Raw genomic sequence first — 10,994 nt, forward strand, 5'->3', positions numbered from 1 at the left:
AAAGTGCTTCCACAAGTTTAAAAAAGAATGGGCAGAAAAGGAACGGCCAACTAAATCTATTTAACATGGGTAGAAAGTTTCCATGGAAGCTCTTGGCTGCTGGTTCCCAACACAGCTCCACTGTTAGCCTGTGACCTTGCGTTTAACTTTTTTTGACATGGTGACTTTCACAAAAGAAAAATGAACTGGTTAATAGGCTACAATAAACAAGACATTTCATGGTACCATTTTGAACTGTTTGTGGATATTGCATTAAATCCATATGCTTGAAACTTTTCAATAATGCATATCAACGAAACAATGGAATGAAATAAATAGTTCAAGCAATTTGTGGGACTTTGCTTTTACATTATTACTCATTTTGGGGGTTATTTCAGTCTCTCCAACCTGCAGGTAGTGCGAAGAATCATGTGAATGGGAATATTCTATAAATGTCTTGATCATCTTTCGTCTCAACACTTCTGCTGCAGCCGCTGTTGAAGCGTATGAGTCCTTTGAGACCCCCTTTGATAAAAGGGGTTCTCAAATGTTGACCCTCAGTCACCTATTGCATAATTTCCTTCAGGGCTTCGGCCTCCTAATTGATCATTATAGTATAATTGAATGCCCTCTTTCATATTTATGATACCTCCACCACTGGGACGTGGCAACAATTCTCCAAATCCATATGGGGGGATGCTTGTGGACAGTAGAGGTGTATACTCGACATAAATAGGAAGCAAACTCATCTCACAAATGAGTAATGACATCTCACAAATATTTATTTAATAAATTGTTTCAATTTATAATAATTCAAAATCCAATGGCAAAACCAGTTGGCTTTTTGTCGAGGGAATCCAGGGCGACGCTCACTTCCGGGTTGGCCAACATACGTCATCCCTCCACCACTCTACTGTAAAAACACATGTTCAAGTTGAATGAGAATAATAATAATTCTGCCATAGTATTTATTTAAGGGGGGGGGGGGGGGGGTGATACAAGTCTTTTGAGCACACAGTTGTGTGACTCGTTTATTTAGTAAGAGAGAAACAGAAAATCAAAACGTGCTGAAGGTAAACAAATCCCGCATGGGCTCTGACGTCATGAGACGCTCGTAATCCTTAAAAGGGACATCGATCCCTGAACCACCAAGACAGTAAACGACATGCCTAACACAATTGAAAGAACAACACATAACAAAATACTGTAGGTGAATTATGTTACACTCACTACAACCCATTAAAAACGGTATGATTTCTAGATGTCATGGCAACGTCCGCTCGCGACACTGGACTTGCGATCGAGGCATCGACGCGGACGTTCATTCACATAGCCAAAAACAAGAGAATAGATGGCTAGATAAAATAAACATCAAGACATACAATTCTAAAAAGAACAGATGAAGCAGCTACCCTTTTTTCCTTCGCGGTTTGCCTACAGAGCAGCGCACCTGCATTTAATATAGGCCTATCCGTGTATTGTCACAATTTCTCAGTATCAAAGGTGAAAGTAGAAACGGGTGGCCAAAAGCTGTCATATTGTTAGTTATCACAGACAATTTTAAGTAGAAACGGGTGGCCAAAAGCTGTAATTTGTTAGTTATCACAGACAATTTTCAACAATGAATGATATGTACGGAGCTCCATAAGGGACATTAGGGAGAACGCTCCCGGACAGAACCTTAGTTTGGAAGTCATGCTTAGTGACACGACAAATAGCCTACTTCCAATTGAAATACAAAATTTAGAAAATAGGCCTACGTGTCCCTGATCACGTTTCAATAGATTAAATAACGTGACAGTGTCACGTATTTTCGTGAGACCATACCCGCACTTCCATTAGTATACTTAAAGGAAGTATTCTATCCGCACTATCTACTACGTTATTTTTTCCAGATGTGAGTGCTGTTCCAAATCAAGTACTCCGTGGTGCACTAACCGGAAATTACGATCACGACTGCCGCCGTGGCTACTCCCCCGCAATTAACATCCCGCTTTGAACGGTGAACTCTTTACGTCTAGCAGCTATAAAAACTATAAAAACTACAAAATGACTCTATTAATGCAGGCTATGTGGAAAATATGCCGACTTTGGCTCAGCCTGGCTCCGCCTCTTCCGCTACGTAGCTAAGATGGCTGCCGTTGAGTACGGGGAGTGTATGGCAAGCCGAATTGTCATTTATTAACTAAGTTTGACTATCCGGAAATTACATTGCAGATATCTGCAATTCAGTTTCGCCTAGTCAAAACTAACATTTCGGATATCCGCAACTACATTCCTCCTATCCGCAATTGTCATTTCAGATATCCACAAAGACATTCCTCCTAGGCGAAATTGCGTCATTTTCGCCATTCATGTCTCTGGGGTTTCTCATTGCGGATATCTACAATTCAGTTGCGGATATCCACTTTGTGAATTACGGATATCTGCAACTGAATTGTAGATATCTGTAATTCCAGTTTGAGATATCTACAATTTGATTCTGACTAGTCATAATTCCAGTTCAAGATATCTTTAATTCACCTCAATTCAAGATATCTACATGTCCCTTTTCAGATATCTTAAATTAAGTTTTGACTAGGCGAAATGAAGTTGTAGATATCTCTAACTGGAGTTACGACTAGTCAAAATGACGTTGTAGATATCTATTATCAAGTTATAGATATCTTGAAAGGAATTTTGATTAGAGATATCTACAATTGTAGATATCTTTAACTTTCATTCTGCCTAGGCGAAACTGAATTATAGATATCTTGAATTCGAGTTTTGACTAGGCGAAATGACGTTTCAGATATCTGTAATGACGTTTCAGATATCTGTAATGACAAATTATAGGACCGTTTACTTTAAGCGGGAGCGGAGCAGCTCCTTGTTCAATCATCATTCACACAATTCACTGATTACATCGCTCCATATTTTCTCGTGATCTTTTCGATCACAGCCAACGCCATGACTGCTCCTTTCTTATTCCATTCGGAAATGAACCCACTTCTTCTTTGATTATGGCGGCAAGGGGAAATTACGTATTTCTGGATATCTAAAACGTAATGCCCAACACTCAAATGACGTTTGAGATATCTTTAACTTTCATTCTGCCTAGGCGAAACTGAATTACAGATATCTGCAATTGTCATTTAAGATGTGTGACGAGTTGAATGTCGTTTTCCGTGAAGTCATTGCAGATATCTGTAATTCAGTTTCGCCTAGTCAAAACTATGGCAAGCCGAATTGTCATTTATTAACTAAGTTTGACTATCCGGAAATTACATTGCAGATATCTGCAATTCAGTTTCGCCTAGTCAAAACTAACATTTCGGATATCCGCAACTACATTCCTCCTATCCGCAATTGTCATTTCAGATATCCACAAAGACATTCCTCCTAGGCGAAATTACGTCATTTTCGCCATTCATGCCTATGGGGTTTCTCATTGCGGATATCTACAATTCAGTTGCGGATATCCACTTTGTGAATTACGGATATCTGCAACTGAATTGTAGATATCTGTAATTCCAGTTTGAGATGTCTACAATTTGATTCTGACTAGTCATAATTCCAGTTCAAGATATCTTTAATTCACCTCAATTCCAGATATCTACATGTCCCTTTTCAGATATCTTAAATTAAGTTTTGACTAGGCGAAATGAAGTTGTAGATATCTCTAACTGGAGTTACGACTAGTCAAAATGACGTTGTAGATATCTATTATCAAGTTATAGATATCTTGAAAGGAATTTTGATTAGAGATATCTACAATTGTAGATATCTTTAACTTTCATTCTGCCTAGGCGAAACTGAATTATAGATATCTTGAATTCGAGTTTTGACTAGGCGAAATGACGTTTCAGATATCTGTAATGACGTTTCAGATATCTGTAATGACAAATTATAGGACCGTTTACTTTAAGCGGGAGCGGAGCAGCTCCTTGTTCAATCATCATTCACACAATTCACTGATTACATCGCTCCATATTTTCTCGTGATCTTTTCGATCACAGCCAACGCCATGACTGCTCCTTTCTTATTCCATTCGGAAATGAACCCACTTCTTCTTTGATTATGGCGGCAAGGGGAAATTACGTATTTCTGGATATCTAAAACGTAATGCCCAACACTCAAATGACGTTTGAGATATCTTTAACTTTCATTCTGCCTAGGCGAAACTGAATTACAGATATCTGCAATTGTCATTTAAGATGTGTGACGAGTTGAATGTCGTTTTCCGTGAAGTCATTGCAGATATCTGTAATTCAGTTTCGCCTAGTCAAAACTGAATTACAGATATCTCTAACAGTCGTTTCGACTAGTCAAAACTACATTACAGATATCTCTAACTGTCGTTTCGACTAGTCACAACTACATTACAGATATCTTGAATGAAGTTGTTGATATCTACAATGTAAATTCCGGATAGTCAAACTTAGTTAATAAATGACAATTCGGCTTGCCATACAAAACTGAATTACAGATATCTCTAACAGTCGTTTCGACTAGTCAAAACTACATTACAGATATCTCTAACTGTCGTTTCGACTAGTCACAACTACATTACAGATATCTTGAATGAAGTTGTTGATATCTACAATGTAAATTCCGGATAGTCAAACTTAGTTAATAAATGACAATTCGGCTTGCCATAGGAGTGTCCTTCGATCCACACTTCAGGATTAGCCCGTTTTGAGTACGGCATCCGGGTCCTTGAAGTATACTTCTTTTCGCCGGATCTTACTCAAATTTTGGCTAGTAAGTACGGACAGTACGGGTATTGGAACACGGCACAGGTTTGAGCGTGTGCATGGGTTGAATTGCGTGTGTCTCACGCCGAATGCATGAGACATGAGAGCCCTGTAGTTACGTGACACAAACCAGCACCGCAAACGTTCTCTCCCGCTTGAGATGACGTCTTTCTTTATAGGTGCATGCCATGGGTTTGATTCGCCGATTTCCCATGCTGATATCCCCGCATTTTCGACAATTTGGCTATAGATAGTCTCATTACACGCTAAATAATATAATTATAGCCTAATTATATATATAGCCTATACATATATATAGGCAATATATATAATTAGGCAATATATATATATACATATAGCATTTGTGGTTTTGGCATAAACATAACTAGGGTGCACTGTACTATCTGCGCACACCCTTTCTGAAGCCTCTCTCTCGCTCTCTCTCTCTCTCTCTCTCTCTCTGTCCCTCCCTCTCTCTCTTTCTCTCTCTCTCGTACCGTTTTGTGGAGCACGTTAATTGTCTTAGAACACTCCCATTCAGAATGCATTGGTTTACATTTCGTTCTGTGTAACACGCAAAAAGTCGGACTATCGTGCTCTGGAACACGCTTCAATAGATTAGCGTGGTACCAGGTTGGACCACAAGCTACCAGATGAGCTTGACAGGACCCAGCTTCAGATAAGTAAAGATACGCCTGACTTGATTAGTCCATTCCACCTGCTTCTGTTCTTCCTTTGCAGATTCCAGTGCACCCTGTGTGGACCTCGTCTACGAAAAACTTTGGACCTACATTCAGATCCTGATGCTGTTCGTGGGACTAGCAGCTAACCTGCCGTTAGCCTGGCTCTTCATTAAGGAGCACAAAAATCTGTCTCCCGCTAAGGTGGGTCTCACGCAGCTAGCGTTGTTCCGATACCGATACCAGTATCGGAAATACCTCAGATACTGCCTAAAATGTGGTATTGGGTACGCTAGTCTATCCGCCGATCCCATACCATCATATGACTAGCTTATTTACTACACAGGCAACGAACATCAATAGCAGCGTTTGACAGTTACTGTCCGTCCACACCAGAAGCGAATTGAGCGACCAAATCGCCGGAAGTCATTCACTTTCTAGAGAACCCTTCCATAAGATGACGTGCTATAAGTAGTTACAATGTTAGATGCTGCACGATATAAACTCAGTAACGGCCAATACTGAAATTCAGGAATCGGAATCGGTATCGGGAAGGAAAATAGTTTTCCGAACATTTCTACGAGTAGCGAGTGTTCACTCCATCACTGATTCGTCACAGGTCCTCACTGTGTTTTAGCCGTTTGTTTTTGGAGTAGGGTCCATCCTTGTACACTAGGGGCTATGCTGCAGGACTCTCCAGTACAAAGGCTCTGGGTTTGAACCATTTACATTTATATTTAGGGCATTTAGCAGACGCTTTTATCCAAAATGACTTACAATAAGTACATTTGTCAGAAGAATGAGAAACAACAATATATCACTGTCGGTACGGAAAGGATGTTCATAGAAAGCTAGTTTCACCCACTCCCCGTACACAACAAAGATAACTAGGATAAGATGCTACACAATGCTAAGCACGGTGCAAGGACGTATGACATACAAAAGTGTGTTCATGATCCCTGACGTCTGCAGCCTTGACTGATCCAGAATGGCACTTTAAATAACAGTTAACCGATGGTCTAGTCATCATTTACTAATGGTGCTCATGTTGGTTGATGGTCTATGTCAATGGGGTTCCCTGTGGACAAATTGGGGGACTTTGGGAGACTCAATAAATGGAATCAAAATGTTGTAAATGTTGAAGTGTACTAAGGTCATGGTGTTGATGTAAATCATTAGTGTATAACACTTACACCTGCAATAATCATATTTTATGCTTATCACTGCCTTAACTCATGTTAATTAATGTACCCACATTGTTAAGTGTTAACGAATTCAGTGTGGGTGTGACTCAAGCTGTATTCGGTACAAACGTCCCGGTTGTGAGTCCAGTAAAGGGGTGTGTATGTGTGTGTGTGTGTTTGTGTGTGTGTGCGCGCTCGCGTGTGTGCGTGCGTGTGCATGGTGCTACAGGTTGTAGGGGTGAACCTGCTGGTGATGCAGCTCCTCCACATCTTGGTGGCGCCCTTTGGCATCGCCATTCGCTTTTTTCGCGAGAACAACACGCTGGTAAACGGTAAGGACACATACGTACACACACACACAAACACAAAACGCCTATCGTGACCCTCTCTCTCTCTCCCCCCCCCCCCCCCCCCCCCCATACCATCCCCACACACACTGGACACACTGCATTTGCTATTCTTATCTTACTATATAATAGCAGGCCTGTCGCTCAAGTTACTAAAGTTGGTCAGTGCGCATATAGGCTTACAACAGAATTTCCCCAAGGGGGATGAATAAAGTACCGGTATCTAGTTAGGCGCGGCATCTGGCATGTGGCACAAGGAGATTGAGCAGGTTGAGGGTAACCAGAGGGTGGCTAGTTTGATCCCCGGCTCCTCCTTGCAGAGTGTCAAGTTGTCCCTGAGCAAGAAACCTCACCCTAACCGCTCCCGACGGGCTGGCTGTCGCCTTGCGCGACTGACTCCGCCGTCGGTGTGTGAACGTGTGCATGAATGGATGAATGTCAGGCCGTATTGTAAAGTTAAAAAATTAAAAATGCGCCGTATAAATGCAGTCCATTCAGCACTAACTTACTTTCTAAACCTCCACCTTGACACTCCGTAGGAAATGACCCTTCCCTGGCGGTCGAGGAGGGGCCGTACATCCTGGTTGGGACGGGCTGCCCCATGCTGCTGGCCGTCATGTGCTTGGAGCGCTACGGGGCCGTGGCCCGGCCCCTGGTGTACCTGAGAGCCCGCAAGTGGGGGTACAAGATCGCCGCCTCGGCCGCTGTCTGGACCGTCACGCTCATCTTCATCCTGGCGACAGGTGAGGATGTTTACGGTTCACACACACCGTGTGACGCGGTGGGATCCAACATGACATCGAGTGAAACGTCAATTATGTCCTCTTTTGCATTTTTACATCTTCCATACGTGCATTAATGCATTAATGGGAAAATGTTTTTATTTTTTAATAATAATTGATAAAAATTGCTTGGGGGTGCCTTCGTGTCTTTGGGGGGCCTATGCAACAGCACACTCCGCATATAGCAAGAAACGGCCCTGGTGGTCACGCCTATATTTGTCCACGCCCATATTTGGACATGCAGTTTGTTGAAGCTTTAGCTAAATATGACATTTGGGAAGATTTCTGTCGTTGTTCTCACCTCCCTTCCACTCGCGGTTTCCACAGTCCAAAGGGGTTTTGAAAAAATCGCATTGCCCATGTCTGTGCTCGTCTGCGTCCTCCTCATGGTCATGCTCTACTGCCTGGTGGGTCTGGCCTGGTCGCTGGGGCAACAGGGCCCCGCCCACCCCAGCGCCCTGCCGCAGAAGAGGCGGGCCCTGAAGAACGTCCTGCTGGTCATCGTGCAGGCCGTCTTCGCCTACCTGCCCGTCTGCTTCCTGCCACCCTTGTTGGCGTCCAGAAGGGAAGACCGTGTCTGGTGCAACGTTGTGGAGGCGATCTTCTCCTCTCCGTACATCGGCGTCTGCATCGGGCCCATGTTCTACTATGCCAAGTTCAAACAGGTGCTCTGCGGGCGGGGGGGTGGGGCTGGCGGGTGCAGGTAGGCCCCGCCCCCAGAGGCCTTCACCAGCTTCTTTACTCGCCCGACTGAACCTGCGACACGTTCCTACAGACAATCTGAGGGCCAGGTCAGTTGTATGTGTAACGGAGTTGGAATGGATAATTCCCCTTTCAAGCCTGTTTGGTGGTTCTTGCATTGTTGTTGTCAGCAAGTTAAGTTAGCAAAGAGCGACACCTAGTGGTTGTGTATGGTAGGGAGAGAGTGACGCTTAGTTGTTGGCTGTGGTGGGCAGAGAGCGACACCTAGCTGTAAGCTGTGGTGCGCTGGCTGTCTCGGGACGGCGCATGCGCCACCATCGTCCTGGTCTGTAAACGCCATGCTACGGGTAGGTTCTCTTAAGCAAGCCTCCGTTAAATGTCATATATTATATCATAAATAAATTATATAAATACAAATATATGTGGCCTGTTAAGCCCTTTGAGACTGTACCTGTGATTAAGTACTATTCAAATGAATATGTTTGTGACCCTCCCTATAGCCTACATTGATGTAAAAAATGCATACTTCATTCACTTGTATGGCTATATATATTATCTATATTGATTGATTTACATTTGTGACTGACTGTTAACCATGTATTGCTGAGCGTGTGCAGCAGCCACTAACTGCTGTCACTGCATGCGTGCATTGTGTGTCCATCCATCATCGTCCGAGTGTAAAATAAACGTGTGATTGAATGGACAACTGTTATCGTCTCTTATTCAACAAAAGGCAGATAGCGAGGAATCAGGAATACTTTCTGGGACAAATACCAAAATAAGTGACGAATAAGTAAGGCATCTTTCTACTAGGCCATTCTATTCATGTACGTTTGTATGTTGTCTCACAATGTTGTGGCTAAACACTGTCGGACATAAAGGCTGCCACGCTAGCGGTCAGAAGTCCACTTAGAATCGGCTAATTAGGTGTCAGGAGGTTTGATGAGTGACACACGGGTTTCCCTCGGATTGTGGTCCTTCAGACTCTGCTACTTCCACACTGATATTGTGGAGACAAGATAATGCTGTTGCTTTCTTTAAACCCTAATATCTTTCTCTGCTGGATGTTAAGTCTTATGGAACTATAATAACAATACAACAGCTGTACATCCTGTCACAATATCACAGAGCATTACATCACATCACAGAAGACACAGGACACACGGTTTTTGAAGGGTTTAGTCCAGTATTTGTTTTGTAAATAGAATGAACCCAGACTACGTTCCATAAAACCGTGAGATAGTCACGTAGATCCTCCACGCACTCACATCACGCAACACCCACGAAAACACAACAACCGTGCGATGCAACACACCTTCGCTATAGGGACGGCTGCCATGGCAGCGCCATCCCTAGCTCAACTTCAAGTGTCATTATTATTATTTATTTAGACAGCGTTGAACTGCGTTCGTAAAAAAAAAACACGGCATCTCAAAGAAACACCATCAAAGTGGGAGGCAGATTAAGGCACTCAGGAGAGGCGTCACGGAACGGGATTCAGTCCAGAGAACTCGGAAGGGACGCACGCTCGGGGTCAGAGTTCAACTCCGCCTCGAACGCGTGCGTCGGAGCACTTTATTGCACTTTAATAACAACACTTTCAGGGGGTTGCTGGATCACCGGGGTAGAGCACGTACCACTAAGACCCAGTCCTGATCGTAGCGACCCGGGTTCCATTCCTGCCCGCGGTCCTTTGCTGCATGTCCTCCCCTCTCTCTCTCTCCCATACCTTCCTGTCTTACTCACTGCACAATAAATAGGATTCAATCTCAGAAAAACAACAACAATTATAATAATTGCACTTTGGCAAAGGAGACGGCCACCTCTACGGTGAGGGAAACAGAGTGGCTGAGGGGAGGGCCGGTCTAGCGAGAGGACGGGGGTCTCCGTGGGGCCGTCGCTGGTCCCGGGAAGGGGTCGCACATGTCGTTGCATCACAACAAGGGGAGGGGGGGACGGACGGATGAGGGGGACAGGGGGAGGACACGGCAGGGGTGAGTCCACAAACCGCCCCGCTGTTCAGAGCCGCGTTCGGGGAGCTTGGGGGGGGGGGGGGGGGGGGGACAGATTCATGTCACTAACATTCCTATCGAACCAGTGTCCCGTCAACGGGGCGTAGAACCATGAGGCCCAAACAAGGGCCCCCCAGGGGTCAAGGGTCAACCTGTGGGACCTCCTCCTGGGAGCCGAGGAAGAAGCAGACCTCCTGGGGGGCGGTGTCGGGGCTGGTGGGGCTGAGCAGGGGGTTCTGGGTGTCCCAGTAGGTACTGTGGAGGTCCTGGGTGGAGAGGGCGGGGGGCGGGGCCCCGATGTCCAGAGGGGGGGGCGGGTCGTCGGGCTGACACTGCCTCAGAGTGGGCGCGCTGCAGGGGACCAATCACACGCTCCGTTACTCTTCAGGTGTCAGCGTAGAACCGATCATCGGTACGCATGAAGGGATGTGATGGACGTATTTGTTTCGTTATTCTATTGAGCTTATGTCTGATCATCGTACCAATTTAAAAAGCATCAGATATTGACAAGAACCTTAGCGTGGAATGCAATGTGTGTGTGTGTGTGTGTGTGTGTGTGTGTGTGTGTGTGT

The 10,994-nt window shown here is 44.5% G+C and overlaps 1 protein-coding gene across 1 annotated transcript in view; it reads right to left on the bottom strand.

Moving 5' to 3' along the window:
• Nucleotides 1–9,574: 9,574 nt before the first annotated feature.
• The window catches only part of pnpla3 (patatin-like phospholipase domain containing 3), a 10,840-nt gene continuing 9,420 nt past the window's right edge, over nt 9,575–10,994 (bottom strand). The window contains exon 9 of the mRNA XM_060049545.1: nt 9,575–10,773. Within this exon, the coding sequence (XP_059905528.1) occupies nt 10,563–10,773 (211 nt within the window). The 3' untranslated portion in view covers nt 9,575–10,562. The remainder of the gene's footprint in view (nt 10,774–10,994) is intronic.

The sequence above is a fragment of the Gadus macrocephalus genome, chromosome 4, assembly GCF_031168955.1.
Source record: "Gadus macrocephalus chromosome 4, ASM3116895v1".
Taxonomy (NCBI): domain Eukaryota; kingdom Metazoa; phylum Chordata; class Actinopteri; order Gadiformes; family Gadidae; genus Gadus; species Gadus macrocephalus.